At 36.4% G+C, this 22,254-nt stretch overlaps 1 protein-coding gene across 1 annotated transcript in view; it reads right to left on the reverse strand.

Annotated features, from left to right (window-relative positions):
• Positions 1 to 22,254, reverse strand: part of DARS1 (aspartyl-tRNA synthetase 1) — a 79,126-nt gene that overhangs the window by 40,791 nt on the left and 16,081 nt on the right. Inside the window, exon 4 of the mRNA XM_032286327.1 lies at positions 13,832 to 13,934. Within this exon, the coding sequence (XP_032142218.1) occupies positions 13,832 to 13,934 (103 nt within the window). The remainder of the gene's footprint in view (positions 1 to 13,831; positions 13,935 to 22,254) is intronic.

The raw sequence follows: 22,254 nt of genomic DNA on the forward strand, positions 1-22,254 counted from the left end.
TAAATACAAGTTTGTAAAAATCAATGAGACTTTTTGAGTATTATTTTGGTATTTTCTAGATCTAATAGTTAATGTAGGCTGGGTGTGGTGGCTCACGCCTGTAATTCCCATACTTGGGGAGGCCAGGGTGGGCGGATCACTTGAGGTCAGGAGTTTGAGAGCAGCCTGGCTAACATGGTGAAACACTGTCTCCATGACAAATACACACACACAAAATTACCTAGGCATGGTAGCATGTGTCTGTAGTACCAGTTACTAGGGAGGCTGAGGCAGAGAACTGCTTGAACCTGGGAGGGAAAGGCTGCAGTGAGTCAAGATTGTGCCATTGTATTCAAGCCTGGGCAACAGAGCAAGACTCCATCTCAAAAAAAAATAAAAATAAAAGTTAATGTAGCAAACTGAAATTCTAACCTACCAACTAGTAAAACACCTATTTTAGGTGAAAGACCTAGAAAGGAAAGAAAATAAACAAACTTGTATGTAGTTAGGTGACTCATTAGAGAATGAGAAACATACTTGTGACTCATCAGCTACCAAAAAATCACTTAACCACAATGACTAATATGAAGAAAAATAAAATATATATGTATACATATAATGGTACTAAAAAAGGCTTATTTTCAGAATCAAAATACTTCTACGTTTGGGGAGAGTGGGAAGTGTCATATAAGCACAAATAGCGATATATACATTTTAACTTTAAAACTCCTTTTCACATTAATTGTAGTCCTTTATAGCAGGGCACTGTAACTTCAAATTTTAAAAACTTGTGTTTACACTCATTGCCCTCTATAACAGTCAATATGAAAAGGCCTCCAGGACTTCCTTTAAAAAAAATTGGCTTTCCGACACTTAACCACAACTAACACAAACTACTCTGTTAATTACTTTAAAATGGCACACATACAAAAGAATTTTTTTTAAAGAGAAAAGGGATTAACATCTCAACTCTAGGATCAACTATTAAATATTAGAAAAGATAGGAATCTAGAAACACAGGCCTGGATAAATAGGTATTGCATCTTCCTGGTTCTAGACAAATTTTATTTAAAAGCCTCAAACCATTTCAGATATATAATTAAGAACCTGTTCCTAAAACCTCTGGGGGAATTAGATGTGCCAAGCTTCCTATGTAACTCATTCACTTTCTTCATTTTTATATGCATTCAGCCATGAGAAAATTGATCTTTCCAATAATGTGTGAAGAGTCCTGTGGCACTTAAATCCAATTAGTGAGTCAACTTTTTGGATTACTCTATTGATGAATTGGATATTCCTAAGACAGACAATTTGAGGCAAAACAGTTGGCTCCATATTAAATTCCAATGTTTCTTTTAAGGAAAACACTCCAAAGCTAGAAACTGCTAGCAGTATCGTCTAGCCAGTAAGGCAAAAGATAAGCACTTCAGATTTAATATCTAAAGTAAATGCTAAGATCGTTATCTACTTAAGATATTAAAAGTGACCTCATATTTTGCCTTTTAAATGATTAAGAAACCCCAGCTGGAACTATCTGATTTAATATTTTTAATAGTGGAATTCTTGCTTTTTCCCACCTGGTATATGGCCAGAGGGAATAGAGTTAAATATAGGGCTTCATGGAATTAACATATAAATACTATTATTTCTCCCACTTTTTTGTGTATGAATTCACATGTTTTCATGTCCAGTCTTTTTGAGCAGTAACATTCAAAATGGAAACGAAACATTTTCAAAATAAACAAACAGTCCTTAGGCACTCCTCTAGCACTAAAGATAACTGCAAGCATTATATGTGTATATGTGTGTGTGTGTGTGTGTGTGTGTGTGTGTGTGTAACATATTTTATATATTAAAAATTTAACCAACTAGTAAAACACCTATTTTTCACCATATGTATCTATAGCACACTAAAGATAACTGCAAGCATTATATATATACATACACATATATGAATATGACAACTGATCTAAGACAGAATGAAAATTAAATGGAGATTAGAAATGGCCTTTTCCTCACAGACATATTTTTATTCATACTATTTTCTAAACCAAATTCTGGCAGAATGGTTAGCTGGTCCACTAACTGAGCTGCTGGTTTCCCAAAGATAATGTGTTACTAGCTAAATATTCTTTTGAATTATCTCATGCTTCATTTATCCTCAAGTGTCTAAGTAAGGATTTTTGTTTTATTTAAGCAACAGAATCCACTAGAATTGGTTTACGTGTTGATGATGTGCTGTTTTTAATCATAAAGAAGGGTGGTAGAATACTATGCAATGGAACTCACAGTGCTTTCCAAATTTTTCCTTTCTAATTATACTTAGAAACTAAGAGACAAACAGGAATGAGATCCTGAAGAGGTCAATGAAACAACAAAAATACAGGCACAGCCCATAAACCTCTATTTTCAATATAAAGTAGAATATACACTAGTGGGCTCAGTTGAGAAACAGGAACCACATGTTATGCTATGAGCACACAAGATACTCTAACCTTGTATTAGATGATAGGATCAGGAGCCTATGGGACAGGGGAGTTTGTGTGGTGTTTAGGGGGCAAGAGAAACAAAGGGGCGGGGAACAGTGGATAAAGGTGCAGAGAATAGCTCCAGGAATGGAGCATAGGGCCGCATGAGGTCAGAAGGAGCCTGAAAAGACTGGGAAAGAATGTGGAGATTGAGAAAAAGACTAGAAGTCCTGATGAGGTCCAACAGAAAATGAGGAGGCATGGGGGAGGCAGATTGATGGAAATTATAATCAGAGGATTATTGGGTAAAACAACCTATTGGGCTTTTTATAAACTCAAAAACCTGGAACTTCTCTTCGATCAACTTGATACAGATAAGCTTAGGAGATACTATTGGCTGCCGACCCAATGGAAAAGGAGATAGCTTCATTCCTCTTAAGTGTCCATTTTTTATTTGGCCAGTGCTATACGGGAAGATGAGCCCATCCCAGGTCCAACAGTGGGTCATGTTTACTCTCGGTCTATATTGGCAATTTATTCCACATTACTGGTGTCATTTCCACTTAGTTTCTCAAACCAGTCATTGTGAATTCATTATTTCCTTATCCTCACACAAACAGTAACCAAACAGGTAAGATTCATGTTTTATCCACTCATTAGCAAATCCTGTTGTCACTTTCAAGAGTACAGTCAGTTTTGCTATAAAGCTTGTATTGAAAATGTGAATTTGTTCCAACACCACTGACGTATTAGGGAACAATTTGAGTATAAGGTGAATTTTGCTTTTGCCTATGCCAGATTTCATCAGTGAGAACACTTGGTCAATGTAGACAACAGTACTTTGGTGTACTCAGTCATGCAGGAATACAAAATGCACATACATCTACCCATAACTCATGTTTCAAGTCATACCTATCCACATCTGGTGTTACAGCTTTCCCTCTGATTTCAGACATTGTTTCTTCCACCACTTCACAATAACTTACAAACTGCCTTTCTTTTGATACCCACTTCTGCAAGCAAACTGCACATTTTTGTCAAGGTAAAATGCTGTATTTATTATAGTATTTATGTATTTCTTAAACTCTCAATGAGCATTTTGCACGGTCTCTACTAAAAATACAATTAGCTTGGCGTGGTAGCAGATGCCTGTAATCCCAGCTACTTGGGAGGCTGAGGCAGGAAAATTGCTTGAACTCGGGAAGAGGAGGTTGCAGTGAGCCAAGATTGTGCCACTGCACTCCAGCCTGAGTAACAAGAGGAAGATTCCGTCTCAAAAAAAAAAAATAAATAAATAAATAAAAAGTTAGGTTCTTGTCTTTTCAAAAAGTATGCCATTAATGAAGTTTTTTTTTTTAATTGACAAATAATTGTACATTCTTATGAGGTGCAGTGCGATGTCTCCATACATGTATACATTGTGTAAAAATCAAATCAGGGCATTTGGCATATCACCTCAAACTTTTATGACTTCTTTGTGCTGAGAACATTCCAAATCCTTTCTTCTAGCTGTTCTGAAATATAGAATATTGTTAACCATAGTCACCCTACTGTGCAAGAGAACACCAGAACTTACTATTCTTCCTATCTGCGACTTTGTACAGATTGACCAATTTCTCCCTCATCCCCCTCTGCCCCTACCAACTATTCTCTCTATATCTATCTATAAGATCAACATCTTTAGCACATGAATGAGATGATACAATATTTCTCTTCTTTGTCTAGCTTATTCCACTTAACATAATGCTCTGCAGGTTCATCTATGTTGCCACAAATGACAAGATTTCAGATTTTTATGGCTGAATGGTATTCCAGTGTGTATATAGCCCACACTTTATCCATTCATCTGTTGAAGAAACTTAGGTTGAATCCATATCTTGGCTATGGTGAATGGTGCTGCAATTAATATTGGAGTGTAAATATATATCTCTCTTTGACATAATGACTTCATTTCCTTTGGATAATTATCCCATAATGGGATTACTGGATCATAAGATAGTTCTATTTTTAATTTCTGAATAACTGCCATACTGTTTTCCATAGAGGCTATACTAATTTACATTCCAACCAATAGTGTATAAGAGGTTCCCGTTCTTCACATCAAGTTTTTGAGTTAAGTTATGCCATGAACTCCATTTTCTCCATAAACACCATGATTTTTATTGCACAATTTTGCATAGGAGAGTTATTTTTAGGAATGCATATGTCACACAGAAGAACTGACACCACATTAGTGCCACTCTACAAAAAGCTAACCTAAAAGGGCATCCATACCTTAATGTCCCAAGATCACTTCTCCCTTGCTATTGACAGATCAATTCTAGGAAAGGATTTTAGTTGGCACACGTGACTAACAAAGAGCGTGCAATTTGATGTGTTAAGGAACAGTATTAGTTATCTAGCCAAATCCTTTCAATTCTTTTCTGCAACCACAATCTTAGTAGAAGATAAATTCGTATCTTAAATTCTAAGTTTGTGGTTTTATTTTCAACATCGGTAGTATATACCACACAGCTGCTTTTTAAAGTGACTTTGTGCCTTATTTTTCATGAGAGTGATACAAAGGTGTAAAATGTATTGTGTTAATGGCACTGCTGATAAGAAAAAAAGCCTAAAGTTTAAGCAAAAGTAGATGCTATTAATTATTAGATCTGCCTCTAGCAGTGTTAGGTTTCATGTTTATAACTATCAAAATTTTTATTATTGAGATTATTCAGGAAAAATAACTGTTACTGACAACATGAAACTCTGGTTCCAACTCCCTGTTGCTCCTCCTTATTTTTAGAGCATGCTTTTTAACAATAGGGTGAATCCTTAGAAGGCAGCTACTGCTTTATAGTGAAAGAGACAAACTTATTAGTGTTACTAATAGTTAAAATTAAAGTCCTCCTTTGGAATTTTTAGCATGGATTTATCACTCAAACATAAATTTTTTAAAAAATTTTCTTTTCCTCCCCAAGTTCTTTACCTCATTTCTGTTTTCCAAAATGCCTGGTTTCAGTGTTTTTTTTTTTTTTTTTTGAGACAAGAGTTTCACTCTTGTTGCCCAGGCTGGAGTGCAATGGCGAGATCTCGGCTCACCGCAATCTCCACCTCCTAGGTTCAAGCGATTCTCCTAACTCAGGAGATTCTGGGATTACAGGCATGTAGCTGGGATTATAGGAATGCGCCACCAAGCCTGGCTAATTTTTATTTTTAGTAGAGACAGGGTTTCTCCATGTTGGTCAGGTTGGTCTCAAACTCCTGACCTCAGGTGATCCACCCACCTCAGCTTCCCAAAGTGCTGGGATTACAGGCGTGAGCCACTATACCTGGCTAAAACAATTTTTTTTTTAATTACTTTATAATCAGTTCTACTTTTTATCTATTTTAAATTTTTATTTAATTATTTTTTGTAGATACAGGGTTTTGCCATGTTGCCCAGGGTGCTCTTAAACTCTTGGGCTCAAGTGATCCTCCCATCTCAGCCTTCTAAAGTGCTGTGATTACAGGCATGAGTCACCACGCCTAACCCAGTTCTGTTTTGTAAACTAAACTTTTTTTCCCTTTAGTTTTGACTTGTAATGCCTTGGGGGCAGTGTCAACTAATAGGCTGTATTCTAAGTGGAGCTATAATGTGGGAGGGCTTTGAACTAACATCATTACACACTATTTCAGAGAGGCAGGATGACACAGAGACTAGAGTGTCAGTCCAGAGTCTAAGATACCTTAGTCAAAACACTTAATATTTCACACCTTGATTTCCTCATCTGGAAAAAAAAAAAGAGAGAACAGAACCAACCTCCTTCCTGCCCCCAAAACAAAAAAAGACAAAAACAGTATCTACACCTCATGGGGCTGCTGTGCGAATCAGGTGAGAAAACAGATGTCTGACACTTTGCAGCTCAGTATATAGTAACAGTCAGCTATTACTGCTATTATTATAGGCAAACCTGTTATTTGCCCTGTACATCAAATGGGGAAGATGCTGGTGACCACTGTACCTTTTGGGTCTGGTACACGGACTAACAGGGAAGAGGCATCCAAGTAAGCATAAAAATCCATGCTAGACACTGGAAAGGTTGGCAAGATAAAGCAATGTAGTTTCTATACTGAGTTTTATTGGCAAATTACGTATCTTAAATATTAAAATAATATTTCACACGCAGTAAGAGTCCTGTATGTGGTGGGGGATGGGTTTTCCATGACCTTTCACCTCAAAAATATATGACCCTGCTATGGAGGTTGCCGAAGAGTATTCTATTACTCATAATCTATTGATAAACCCAAGATAATGACAGAAGATGGGCAGCATAATCTTTATACAAACAGTGTTTTTTACCTTTTATTATCATTCATTCTAGGTACCACAGACTTAAGTGCCTTGACGTACTTTATTATACTAGATGGTCATAATAAAGGCCTAAAATATAACAGAAATCCTATATTCTAATATATTCTGATGTGTTGTTAATAGTAGAAATAAACTTGGGAGTTGGTAGAGGCTGGGTGATGACCAAATTTTAGTTCTGGGTAATCATCAGCTCATGTTTTTCTAAACGATTTCCATTTATTACCACCACCACCATCCAAAAAAAATCAATAATGGTGAAAGAGACACTACGTACATTAATAGTTTTTCCATTTGCATATTTATATACCCTTATGTCAACAAAAACTACTAACATTTTTAACACAGAAACTTGACTATTAAAGGTTTTCAGCAAAACCAATAAATTTTTTAGCTTTCTGGTTGTCAGAAATAATGTCTTAACTCTTACTATACTCAATGAGAAATGTACTCACAGATCTATATAACCATGCACATTCAAGTCAATAATTTTTAAATGTTTTAAATATTCTTTTTTTTTTTTTTTTTTTAATTAGGATTTTAATCTATCACCTAGGCTGGAGTGCTATGGCACAATCTTGGCTCACTGCAACTGTCACTTCCCAGGCTCCAGTGATCCTCCTACTTCAGTCTCCCAGGGAGCTGAGATCACAGGCTCACATTAACATGCCTGGCTAATTATTTTGACTTTTATTTGTAGAGATGAGGTTTTACCATATTGCCCAGTCTAGTCTTGAACTTCTGGGCTCAGGTTATCTGCCCGCCTTGGCCTCCCAAAGTGCTGGAATTACAGCTGTGAGTCACCTCGCCCAGCCATATGTTTCAATTCTAAGGTAAGTACAAGCTTTGTTTAAAGGTCAAACACTTCTTTCAATTACAGTGAATTGGTACCATACTAGATCTCAGACTTGCATACATTTCTCAGGTAAGTGGAAATAGCAGTGTTTGAGTAAGAGTCTTAGCTCTGAAGAATGAGGTATGATAAGCAGAACTATCTAACCTAATTTAAGTAAGATAGTAAACAACATATAAAGTCACATGGCTGTGTCAGGGAAAACCAGAGCTGTACAGTATTTAAAGTGGTAAAAACAAATTTTATTCAAGACTATTGCAATAGGGGAAAAGAGATATGAGTATAGAACTGGGCTCAACTTTGAATACACCATTGGCACGTAGGAACTTAGAGCCAAGGATGGGAACACAGAGTCAGTGGATGGAAAATTACTAAGAGGAGCCATTAAGGGTAAGGGGAGATTCTGGCTAAAGTGACCTAACAGGGTTCTTGCTGTAGGCATGCGAGGGTGATCAGACATCACCTGGGGGATGGAGGAAGAGGAACCTGATTAGCTATGGAGGGTGATCAGATACTGAAGGGTGGATGAGGGGGTTGTGGTTAAAGCAACTCAGCAGGATGCTTACTAAAACAACAATGCAGGTATGAACATGAAGTAAAAAAGTCAAGGCTTATTGGGGAAGAAGGTTCTTTCAAAGGAGTCTGAGTTTAGTCAATGAGGGACTCTTTGTCACCAGTTAGTAGGGAACTAAGTCCCTGTATTCTCTGTACCTCTATTACACCCATCTGCCCACGTGTGCTTTGCAAAAATTAAAGATTTAAATCATTCTTTAAATCATGATAACTTCGTTTTTATGCCAGAGTCTTGCTCTGTTGTCCAAGCTGGACTGCAGTGGCAGTCCTACAGCTCACTGCAGCCTGGACCTCCTGGGCTTAGGTGATTCTCCAACCTCAGCCTCCTGAGTAGCTGTGACTACAGGTGCGTGCCGCCATGCCCTACTAATTTTTAAACTATTTTTTTTTTTTTTTTTGTAGAGATGGGGTTTTGCAATGTTGGCCAGGCTGGTCTCAAACTTCTGGGCTCAAGTGAACTGCCTGCCTTGGACTCCTGAAGTGCTGGGATTACAGGGATGAGCCACACTGGCTCAAATCAAATATGCCCAGCCAATAACTTATATTATGAACTCATTTTTCTTCACTAAAACCCCAAGAATTTTGAGTCCAAAATAAGCTTGGTGAGAAGTATGCACTACTTAGCATGGCACAGGCCAGCAGTTCTGAAACTACTGTATGGGTTCTCTTTAGTGGAACAAAAAATGCCAGCAACCCCTAGTGATGACTTAAATTAGTTCTGTCATGTTACTTAAAGACCTACAAATACTAAATTAGTGTAAGTGCTTATGCTTATAGCCCTTAACTTTAAAATCGAAATAAATTTTTAAATAAAAACAAAATTAAAATTAATAATATTAATTTGTCGTTTTACTAAAACTAAATTGCTGACATTTGGTTTACTGTATAAAGCTTGTAGCCTCAGCGCCAGTTCCATAATTAATTTGTTTCTGTATTCTGTCTTCAATATACTAGTAATACGAAGAATACCTGTTCAGTTACCTAAAACATTAACTCTGAGGTAGACTCAGGACATTTCAGCTTCATAATTAACCAAAATTCTGCAAACAGTAATCTAAGAATGACAATTTATTTAAATAAAGTATCAGTCAATCATTTTATAAAACTATCTTGCTTATGTGAAAGTTAATAATGTAGCATTGTTAATTAAAATTTGCACCAAATGAATTACCAAATAACTGAAACTTAACTGGCACTTGAAATAGAAACATTTTTCCTTGCATCAAGCTGTTATACTATTAGTGATCTGCTGCTCCTATACAGACAAAAAGAGAATTTAATATATCTGCTTGAATGGTACAAGCATTTCTGAGTTCAGAATTGCCCTTAATTACCAAATACTACCTGGTAACCCAACTCGATCAGCATGTGTCTCTATTCAAGCTACTGTGAAACCTTCATTTGTACAGAATGTAAGTATCATTTGGCTTCAGCTGGCATGAATGCAACTGTAAATAAGATAGTAATGCTAATGGAGCACTAGATTCACATGGCAGGTTTCAGTTATAAATTGGTTTTTAAGATGATATGGAATAATACTCATATAACTTTAAGGTTATCATCAAAATGTATATTAAAACTTTTAAATATATATAATACATATAATACAAATATATAAATATATATAATTCTCAGCATCCTAAGAATATATATGTGGATCCCTAATAAATGAACAGAGAAACCAAACAATGAGGATAATGAAGGATGTGGGGTCAAGCTAAATGACAAAGAATGAGGATTAACGAATAAAGCCAATGCCTTTCAAATGAGAAGTGAAGTAAGAGAGGTCATTGCAGGCAAGGAGTATCTCCCCAGTCTAAATAATATGTACTGGGAAGTAGAGGGAAGTAACACTGTAGTGAGGGAACCACCAGGCAGAATAGTGGAGATGGTTGGAAGTAGGAAGCCATTAAAGATTTTAGATAAACTAGCCCTCAAAATAAAACTTCTGGCAAGAGTGGACTTAAAGAGAGAGCAAAAAAGGTATGTATCATTCAATAAATATTAGTTTAATAAATGACTGGACTATTTGGTCCTAAACCAAGTAACACGGCAGAAAATATAAAGAACACTAAAAGGAGACAAAAAAATTGAAGCCAACTGTCTATAAAAACTCATGTGGAGAGACAAACAGAAGGCTTTACTTTCAAATGTTTTAGAAATTTTAGTACTGCTTTAATTCTGGTGTCATATCAGAAAATTCAACTATTCTCCATGCTTAAAAACATACAAAGTCGACCGGACGCAGTGGCTCACACATGTAATCCCAGCACTTTGGGAGGCCAAGGCGGGTGGATCACCTGAGGTCAGGAGTTCGAGGCCAACCAATATGGTGAAATCCCCAGTCTCTATTAAAAATACAAAAAATTAGCTGGGCGTGGTGGTGGGTGCCTGTAATCCCAGTTACTCAGGAGGCTGAGGCGGGAGAATGGCTTGAACCTGGGTGGCAGAGGTTGCAGTGAGCCGAGACCATACCATTGTACTCTAGCCTGGGCAACAAGAGTGAAACACCATCTCAAAATCAAAAAAAGAACCAAAACCAAAACAAAAAAAAAAACACAAAGTTCAAGTGAACTTAAGGTTTTTGTAGTTTGGTACAAGAATAATGAATATAGTTAGTGAATAACAATAATAATAACCACAGTGAATATATATTTTACAACCACAGCAGGTTATAAAATTTCTTCCTTTTCATGTGTTAATAATAAAGAAGAATTTCTTTGTATTGCTATTTATGATTCAATAATAACCTTACACCTTAGTTTTTTGTTTTTAGAACTATCAGTTCACCAAATGGTGAACCTTACACCTTAGATTTTTGTTTTTAGCAGGATCCGTTCACCTAAACAAGTGATCTCAAAGATAAATGTATGAGAGCTATCTTAATTTTTCCTTTCACAAAGGAGTAGTGCATACCCATTTTAGATAAAACACAGTAACAATTTTTAGGAAAAGAATTTTAAAAGGCAAAGAAAAACCCCATACATCTTTTTCCTAAAAAAGTTTTTAAAAGTTCTTGATGAAGTCTAAAAGTAGACTTCTCTTACCAAGGATCAGGAGTTCTGAACTACCTTAGAAGTATAGTTTGACATCACACAGAAAGGACAAACTGACTGACCCATCTGCAACATAAAATCATGTTCCTAAGAAAATTATCTTAATCAACTACAAAAACTAAAAACTCATCATTATTTTGCCAAGAGTCTTAGCCATAAGAATTTTCCTTTTTCACAAGATAGCAAAAGCCATTAACCCGCCTACTGTAATTACATCAGGCTTGATTCCTTAACATACTTGTGCCAAAAGTGTAATAATAGTTATCTATGTACCACATGTTGAGCCTATTGTATAAAACTGACTCCATTCACTTGCATATAACAGTGAAAAGGTTTATAATTTACAACAGCTCAACCTTTTCCCACATATTGCTACTTTATCATATAAAGTCCATTTTTTAAAGGGACTAAAAATAGCTACAAAATCAAGTAACAATTTAGTTGTTAAGCCTGAACTGCCTCTAGATCTTTTTGGAGTTTCACTTCAGGAATTACAAAATCTAGGCTAAATTATCTATATTATTCCCTTGCCTAAAAGAAAGATCACCCATATGTCATCTCATTTGGATGAAAGCCTTTAATTTATTAAAATAATGATAAAAATGTGTTCTTTAATTTTTTGAGGGCATTAGTGAACTAAGTTCTGTTTGGTAGGCCATTTGAAAGTAGCTCTTTTGGCTATCAAGCTATGGTTGACATCTGATATACTCAATCACTGTTACTTAGTCAAGTCCCAGGAGTTTCTGAGAAGATCTGAAATAATAACTTATTTGTGGAGTATTTTAACGTGTCTGCTTCTAAATACATCATATGGATTAACTGCCCACTTGTCAGTAGAATGCTTCTCACTGAACATTATGGGTAAGTGGGATTTTCAAAAGACTTTTCCACTGGAAGCTTTAGGAATGTAATACTGAGGCTATAATGCAGTTTTATGGAAAAAAAAAAAATATTCCTCTATGTAACCGTCAGCTTCATGTAACAGTTTTCAGAACCAAATTATTGTACAAAAGACAATAACTATAAAAGTTGTTTGTTAATTTGAGGTTGACTTTTTTCCAGTATTGTTCAGTACATTTAATAGAATTTAGCATCTATGTCTGTGGCTTCCAGGGCCATCTTTTTCTTTTTATAGAAGGCTCTCTGTGCAGATAAAATTTCTAGGGACGAAGGTCATTTATGTTTGACTACATAGGAGACACACTGACCTTAAAAGGCTAGATGACAAATGCACACACTCTCACTAGGAAACAAAACAAGCAAACCGAATTACCAGAAGACACAGGTAGAAGATAAGTGGCTGTCTCTGGGCAGCAGGACAGGGAGATAGGGAGAGGTGGGGCTACCGTACTAGTAGTACTAAAATACTACTGGTCTCATCAATGAATTGATATTAATTCATGGCACTGAAGTTTTTAAACCCGAGTGCAGGTATTACTATGACGTAATAAAACTGAATTTGATAAATAAATATCTAAACCAAAACCAGCTGCTGAGCATCCATCATATGTAAAACATTGTGCTAGAGGGTCAGGGAGGGCTGAAAGCTAAATTAGGATATTAAATTAGAAAATCTGTAAGTTTCTTTCCAATTCTAAAACTCACAATTCCATCTATATTAACCCATCTATGAAAGCATGTATCTAAAGGGAAAAATTTTTTTAAATAGAAAAAATATATCATTTACTCTGATTGAATTCTTTTAAAAAATACACCTATGAAATTACTTTATTACTTAAAACATAAAGACCATCCATTTTCCCATGTTTTCTGAGATCATTATCATGGAAATAAAATTTGCCACTGCATTCCAGCCCAGAGACAGAGAGAGACTCTGTCTAAAAAACAAAACAAAAAAACTGATGAAATTGAGAAACACATGAAACAAAGCTTGAGACACCAACTACCAAGTAAAAGTACTCTCATCACTTTAGAGCCACTGCACGCACAACCACACTTCTATCTCTATATCCACCTCCTGCAAGCTGAACAAAACAATGTGCTGCTTCCACAGGGAAACTCTGGGCCGGACAGTCCAGACTTGTACAGGAGGAAAAAGCAAGTTTTACCTTTTTTCTCCTAAACTCTTTTGGTGTCAAAGCTGAAAGTTGTAACACATTTGTTTTACTTCTTTCTGGAGGAAATCATTTGCCAAACTACATTCTTTTATTTTATATACTTTTATTTTTCAGTTAGAAAACCTGTTGCTCAATATGCAAATCTCAAATTGGGGGAGGGAGGGAGGGAGGAAATGAAGCTCAACAAACACAACAAAATAAAGTTGCTCTGCTGTTTCGAGACTGCCAGGCTTTTTGTTACTCCACTTGAAAGTAAATGTGACTTGTCTGTAGAGAGTGCTGCTTCAGCAGTTCCAAATGAATTTCAAGCCTGTGCTCCATATTTTCTCTTTTGTAAGTTTAATGTATTCAGCAACACTGAACTGACAATTTAAATAACTACATTTTTAAACAAACGAAGCATTGATGTTAATGTATGAAAATGGTCCAAACCCCTGGGAGTCTTGGTTCCCACCATTGTTTATTCTGACAACAGGATATAATTGCTTACTTACTTGGCAGCAAATTTAACCATCTGCTTGCTTGCATGGTCTCCCACTGCCACAAGAGCCTGGACATTAAACTGCTGCTGACGTAGGACTAAGAAGCACTGTTTCCCTGAAGAAATGGCAGAAAGAACACAAGTGTATTAAGGACATGCAACTTCAGGTTTTACAAAGAAGGAAAATACTCTCTACTATAAAACTGGGCCAAAATTTATCATATTCATCAGGCACACACACGTGTATCCTATCCATTTGGCTCCCACAGCCAAAATACTCACTCAACTGACACAACCCTTAAAGCAACTCAAGTTCCTACGATGAGTTACAAGAAACACTTTTAACTTGTTTGTTATAAGAACACATGCAAATCACCTGTTTCAAAAAAATTTCTATATTAAGAAAATTATTTTGTCATTGCATTGACTTATTAAACAAATTTCAAGTAACTTGAGATCACTTTCAACATTCATTCAATAGAATATTCTACATGCAAAGGTACTGCACTACCATGGAAGTTTCAATAACGCAACCACAAAAGTGCTAATACAGTGCTTAAAAACAATGATGCAAACATTCTATGGGGATGGTCCATCTACAGAGTTTCTTCCTACCAAAATGCATTTTAAAGAGCATTTAGATTGATGGGCTAGTGCCTTCTATGTTCTACGTTCTTCATTTTTCCTTTATCATCTTCCAAGTTCTTCATATTTTATAGTAGTCTCGTATTTTTTTTTTACTCCAAATAACTTACATTGCCTACAGAAGATCATTCCCTTTAAGCCCTATAACCAGTTTTATTTTTACATATCCTGGGCCTCTTGATTCCTCCTCCTTTTATCAAGAACTGTCATTCCTTACTCTTAACCTTCTGAAAAACATTATTCATAATGTATTTCAGTTATTATGTATCCTGGTGACATCCCCTTTCCTTCAAAGCAGATCCTTCTTAAGTCTCCGATCAAATTCTGGGAAAAATTACTTCCTCATAAAAATGGGGTTAATCTCTCCAAGACCACTTTTCACATCAGATTGTCTTGTAAAACATCACAAAAGGATTTTGTTTTTTAAACTGAGCATTATCTTTTACATTTAGAACGGGCCTTAATTAAAAAAAAGAAAAAGGAAAGCAAAAATGCAAGCAGACTTACACTTACTACTTTCAACATAGAGTATTTTGAAATGCAAATCAGGTAGCAATCACAGCTTAAAAAAGGTTGCAAACAAAGTGTCAACACAGACATAATCTATTGACTTTGGAGTCATATATGATTGGCAGGTTTTTAACCACTAAAAAACGATCCAGTCACAAAGTAAAATCCTAAAAAATAAAGTTGTATTAACTAAACAAATTCAAAGGAATACTGGATGGACAAAGGTTATTACCACAGAGAAACTTGCAGATGAATAAAAATAACATTTCCCTAGGAACTACTATTGAAACCACAGCCACACATTACCCCACTTAGAAAAGAATGTTACTGTGAAATGGACGGTAATGTGCACACAACAGTGCTAGGCTAAGCCATAATGTAGTCAGAGTATATTAGCTACTCTAATAGTGCAGACAGAAGCAGCATCAACCTAGCTGCCTCACAAAGCTGTCCAGTGATGAATTTCTGTGCTACACAAAGACCCTGGAGAAAGAATGGAGAACTCAAAAGGACGGAGAACTCAAAAGGACATACAAAGGGTGAGCACAGGAAAAGTCTATGGGTCAGCACTAGGGGGTAACAATTAGTGTAAGGGTCTGGGAGAAAAGAGTAAAAGCTTTGAAATCAAAAGGCCTGGTATCATATCCTACTACTTCCTATGAAGGGGCTTGTGGGAAAATTATTAAACAACTTTATATCTCAGTTCTTGTAAAATGGAGACGGTAATAGTCATGGGGTTTTCTTCCATAATCATGAGGATTTTACAGTACGTTTAAAGTTGAGACACGGCCAAACTCATATTAACTATTAACAACTTATTTTTTTGAGATGGAATTTCACTCTTGTTGCCCAGACTGGAGTGCAATGGGGTGATCTCGACTTACTGCAACCTCTGCCTCCCAGGTTCAAGCTATTCTCCTGCCTCAGCTTCCTGCATAGCTGGCATTATAGGCGCATGCCACCAGGCCTGGCTAATTTTTGTATTTTTAGTACAGATGGGGGTTTCACCATGTTGGCCTGGTTGGTCTCGAACTCCTGACCTCAGGTGATCCACAGCCTCCCGAAGTGCTGGGATCACAGGCATTAGCCATTACGCCTGGCCTACTAATGACTATTACTGGTTACACCACTACCACTGACTACTTTTTGCACGATTGACTATCATTCCTATTTCACAGCGGAATGACTATATACAAAAACTATGCAGGGTGCTGGGAACACAAACATAAATATTTGTTAGAAAATCATGATAGATTTTACATAAGGAAAAAGTGATAAAACCATATATAACATGTAATCCCAATTTTGTTAGTAAAATTAAGTATATTAAGATTGATCACATAGAGGAAAAAACCCATCAAAATGTGGCTACCAATGAATGACAAAATTACAGGAATTTATTCTGTCCCTGTATTTTTCTACATTTTCTGAACTTTCTACAATAAATATGCACTATTTTTCTTTTTTTGAGATGAAGTTTCCCTCTGTCACCAGACTGGAGTGCAGTGGCGTGATCTTGGCTAACTGCAGTCTCCGACTACCTGGTTCAAGCGATTCTCCTGCCTCAGCCTCTACAGTAGCTGGGATTACAGACACATGCCACCACACCCAGCTAATTTTTGTATGTTTAGTAGAGACTGCGTTTCACCCGTTGGGCAGGATGGTCTCAATCTCCTGGCCTTATGATCTGCCTGCCTCGGCCTCCCAAAGTGTTGGGATTACAGGTATGAGCCACCTGCACCCAGCCAATAAGCACTATTTTTCTAATCAGAATAAAATTTTTTAAGAGAACTATACACTAGAGGTAGGTACAGAAGAAAGGTAAGGGCTGAAAGGAAATTTTGGCCAAATTCAAAAGTAAACACAAGCAATAAGGAGAACCTGGGAAGTTCTAGGTGGCTAAACAAAGGAGTATAAATGTACCTCTTAAGATTTGCATGCCTGCTAGAGAAAAGAAATGAAATAAATGGTTACAGGTATTGATCAACTTACGACCTATGCAATTTACGACCATTCGACTTTACAACCACAATCACTAGCCACGACTGCTCCGCTGTAGATTTTTGGAAACACTACAACATTTTGATGTGTATCAAGAATATCGCTGCCGCCTGGGAGGCTGTGACGACAAAGTGCATGAATGGCATCTGGAAAAATTGTGTTATGCACTATGTTAATGATTTTGACGGATTTGACAGTGAACATGAACTTGAAACGATTCGGGAAAAAATAGTAAAACTCGCTAAAGATCTTTCTTTGGAGTGTGAAATGGAAGATGTCGAAGAGTTGCTAGACAAAGAATCCAGAGAACTTACAAATGAAGAGCTAATCACACTGCAAGAAGAAAGAGTGGCGGAAGAAGAAAGAAGAGAAGCAGAGAAAGAAGAGGAGGAGCCAGAAAGAAAGTTCACCACTAAGGGATTATCAGACAGTTTATCTTTACTGAATAAACTTCTTATACATTTCGAAGCAATGGACCCAAACATCGAACGATTTGCAAGGATTGAACGGATGGCGCATGATGTGTTTCGTCCGTATCGTGAAATTTATGAAGAAAAAAAGAAACATACAATTCAGACAAAGCTCACCATGTTTATGAAAAAACCAACTCTGGTAACCCCAACTGCTGCCTCAGATGACGACATCAACGATCCGCAGCCAAGCACCAGCGGCCAATAAAATGTTTTGTACATGTTTATATATTTTGATATGTTTTGCAATTGGGAAAATGTTTCCTATGGTATTTTTTACACCTGTATTTTGTATTTTTGTATGCACCTGTACTTTGTAATTTTGTATGTTTTGCAAATATTAAACCAGTTGTACTGGTAATGCAGTGTTTTACTTAAACCTGACGAATGTAAAAATAAGAAACAAAATGGTGTAGAGATGATACAAATGGCATAAAATGAACAAAGAAAATTATGATATATAACAATAATGAAAGAAAATTATGACAAAATATGACTTAAACATTTTTATAACATCATTTCACAGTACTGTACATATAGCCTACACAACTTATGACCAAATTGTGTTACGACCGGTCTGTCAGACCCAATTGTGGTAGTAAGTCGAGCACTAGCTGTATAAGTAAAGTGAAGGCCAGGCATGGTGGCTCACACCTGTAATCCCAGCACTTTGGGAGATCGAGGTGGGCAGATCACTTGAGGTCAGGAGTTCGAGACCGGACTGGCCAACATGGTGAAACCCTATCTCTACTAAAAATACAAAAATTAGCCAGGTGTGTTGGTGGGCATCTGTAATCCCAACAACTTGGGAGGCTGAGGCAGGAGAATCAAGTGAACCCAGGAGGCAGAGGTTGCAGTGAGCTGAGATCATGCCACTGCACTCGACTGGGTAACAGGGCAAGACTCCATCTCAAAAAAAAAAAAAAAAAAAAAAAAAAAAAAGTGAAGAATGTTCACTCTACCCTTTAGGTGTTTACTGTGCTTATTAGATGTAATTCTAAAAATTAATTTTTTCTTATTAAAAAAAGGCAACAGACGGAGGAGGAAGGGAATAAAGTGGTGAGATCAGTCTACGAGCATATTATTTTATAAAAACCTATACAGGTTTTTATAAAAAAATAACCAGATCAATGGAACATAAGAAAACCTAAAATAGACCCTATTAGATAAAGGAGATTCTAATTCTGAACAATTCAGGGGATTACAAAATTTTAAAAAACCCCAATAAATACAAAAACTGAGTAAAAAATGGAACTGAATATTAAACTATACCATGGAAGGAAGGAGAACTTTCTAAGTTTAAGAATGAAAGAACACCTAAATACAAAAATAAATCAAAGGAACAATAACATTGAGAAAAAATATGTGCTGAATGGCATATAATCTATATAAGTTAATATTTTTAATATATAAGGATCTTAAAGATTTATGAGAAAAGAACATTGAGATCCCAATAATAGGCAATAGACCAAAACAGATAATCTGAAGGAAAAAGAAGAAAACTATAGCAAGTAAATACAGTATAAGGAAAAAACAGTTACTGTAATGAAAGTAATTTAAGTTGAAGCAAACAACAGATTATTTACCTCTCAAATGAGCAAAGATTAAAAAAATACAAAATATAAAATATAATATTACTCAATGCTTGGGAGAATTAAAACCGTAAAACTGTTCCTTTGTAACTTGCTGAAGGCAGGATAAACTTGCACAATGCTTCTGAAGAACAATTTGGCAATGAGCATTAAAAGGCTTAAAAATGTTATCTTTGGCCGGGGGCGGTGGCTCAAGCCTGTAATCCCAGCACTTTGGGAGGCTGAGGCGGGTGGATCACGAGGTCAAGAGATCGAGACCATCCTGATCAACAAGGTGAAACCTCGTCTCTACTAAAAATACAAAAATTAGCTGGGCATGATGGTGCATGCCTGTAGTCCCAGCTACTCGGGAGGCTGAGGCTGGAGAATTGCTTGAACCCAGGAGGCAGAGGTTGCGATGAGCCGAGATCATGCCATTGCACTCCAGTCTGGGCAACAACAGCAAAACTCCGTCTCAAAAAAAAATAAAAAGTTATCTTTGACTCAATAAATACATTTCTTAGAATATATGTTAAGGAAATTGAAGCAGAACTACTTGTGACTAATGCTATGGTCCCCAAGTTTTCTATGTTCAAAGTACTTTCAAATACAAGAACATTAATGGTCCACTTAAATGATTTTTTTAAAGGACTCCAAACAAAAAATCAGTACTGGCTTCCAGGTAAACTGAACTGTCCACTCAGGCTACTTCTCTATAAAGTACTTTTCAGACCAAGTTCTTGTCATGTATTAGGAAACAAAATTGTTCTTTCTTTGGCTCTGGTTGGTGACACACTGTGCTGCATGATTAGCTTAGTCCAACATTTTACAAGGCACTGCCTTCCACACGCTGAGGGATAAATAGGAGCCATGTGTACATGATCCTTTTGTACAAATTTAAAAAACAAAAATATGGTCATGTCTGTAAATGTGTATTTTTTTTCTTGTGCAAGGATACACAAGAAACAACAATGGCTATTTTGCAGGGAAGAGATTGTAGTGAGATGGAGGAGACAGAATCATGAGGCCTCTATTGTCATATCTTTTTCTACTACTGGAATCTTTATTTTTACCATACCCATATATTACTTTTTAAGAAGCAAATACATAATTCCCCGGTTTAATAAAAAGTTCTCCTTCAAAAGTTAGTATGTGAACTTCAGAAGGCAGATTAATCAACTACTAAATATTATTCATCTTTCTTCTTGGAATTTTCCAACACAAAAGACAGTGTATAGAAAACAAAGTCAGTGTTCAAAACAGCTGAATGAACTATCTTTTGATATTTTATTTGTTTTTGTTTTGTTTTCTTGAGACAGAGTCTCGCTCTATTGCCCAGGCTGGAGAGTAATGGCACAATCTCAGCTCACTGCAACTTCCACTCCTGGCTTCAAGTGATTCTCCTCCTGACTCAGTCTCCTGAGTATCTGGGATTACAAGCACGTACCACCATACCTAACTAACTAATTTTTGTATTTTTAGTAGAGATGGGGTTTTGCCTTGTTGGCCAGGCTCATTTCAAATTCCTGACCTCAAGTGATTCACTCGCCTCAGCCTCCCAAAGTGTTGGGATTACAGGCCTGGTCTATCTTTTGATATTTTAAATTTTAGTTCTTAACACTTAAAACTTTGTGTTGCATTTTGATTAGGTTTTTAGAAGAAGTAGTTTATTTCTTAAATTTATATGGATGTACTCTTTTAGAAAAACGTAAAGTTAGAAATTTTTATCGTGTAATCTTTATTTCTGAGCTAAAGAACAAACACATAGGTGGTTAGGACAGAAAGTTTATTCTCAGCTCCATTATGGTGAGTGAAGTGGGCCTTCATGGGAGAACCAGGTTATAAAAGATGTAACGCAACCCTACGTTTTCATCTCTTCCTGCTGACTTTAAGCTTGCTAAGCCCCCTAGATTCATTATTTAGATAATGTACCTTAACTTTCTAATGCCCAACATTAACATTTTCCTTCATTATTTGTATTAATCAACTAGGGATTAAAACAACAAAGACCTAAACATTCTAAAGCATTTTCCATTTATTATTTCCCCTGAAATATTCTTGCACAGATATAAGTTGATGTTATTTTGGAAGTATAACTAAGTTTTTAGGAAGAATAGTGTCGAAAGAATTATTTTGTGCCAGTGTCTTCCACATGGTATGTGTAAAATTTGAAAGGAACAACAGACATTCCAATTACTCTTTCAATATGCAGACTTAAGCTCATATGCTTCCATGCTTGAAAGAAACTAATTTGAGCATATCATTAAGGTAAGAAATTTCTCCTTGCTCCTATTTAAAACACTCCACTTTGGGGATGTTACATATAAACCTACTATTAAAAAATGTGATTTTCATTTAAAACAATGTCTGAAACACTGCCCTTAAGAAAAAAATATGAAGGCTTTTTTTTTTTTTTTAATAAAAAGAGACTCTTATTTTTGCATTATAGGATTCTAATTGTTATACTTTTGACAGTAGGATTTTGACACTTCCATTTCCTTATTCACAGTTTCAGAGCTTTGCTCTACTGGAAATTGCCACTATGGTTGTTCCTTCAAGCTCAGCTTTAATATGTTACTACTCCTGGGGTTAAAGCACACAAATGATCCCAAGTGAGTTACACCACGGTACTCCAGCCTGGGTGACAGAGCGAGACTCCGTCTCAAAAAAATAAATGAAGAGAATATACATTGGCAGAAATAAAAAACACTGACAATCATTACTGACAACTGTCTCCGTACATTTTCTGTTGCTTATAACAAAATATCTGAAATTGGGTAATTTACAAGGAAACAAAATTTATTTTTTAAAGTTCTGGAGGGTGGGAAGTCCAAAGATGAGGGGACACAACCTCTAAGTGCCTTTTTGCTGAGAAGCTGAGTGTGCTAGTTTAGTCTCTCCTCCTCTTACAAAACCACTAATGCCACTCCTGTTTCATGGGGGTAGAGCCTTCAAGACCCAGTCACCTCTTAAAGGCCTCACCTTTCAACAATGTCACTCTGGGGATTAAGCCTTTTTTTTTTTTTTTTTGGGAGACAGAGTCTCACTCTGTCGCCCAAGCTAGAGTGCAGTGGTGTGATCTTGGCTCACTGCAACCTTTGCCTCCTGGGTTCAAGTGATCCACACCTCAGCCTCCCGGGTAGCTAGGACTACAGATGAGCACCATGATGCCTAGCTATTTTTTGTATTTTTAGTGGAGACAGGGTTCACCATATTGGCCAGGCTGGTCTTAAACTCCT

The sequence above is a fragment of the Sapajus apella genome, unplaced genomic scaffold (genome assembly GCF_009761245.1).
Source record: "Sapajus apella isolate SASKATOON/1434 unplaced genomic scaffold, GSC_monkey_1.0 scaffold18, whole genome shotgun sequence".
Classification (NCBI taxonomy): domain Eukaryota; kingdom Metazoa; phylum Chordata; class Mammalia; order Primates; family Cebidae; genus Sapajus; species Sapajus apella.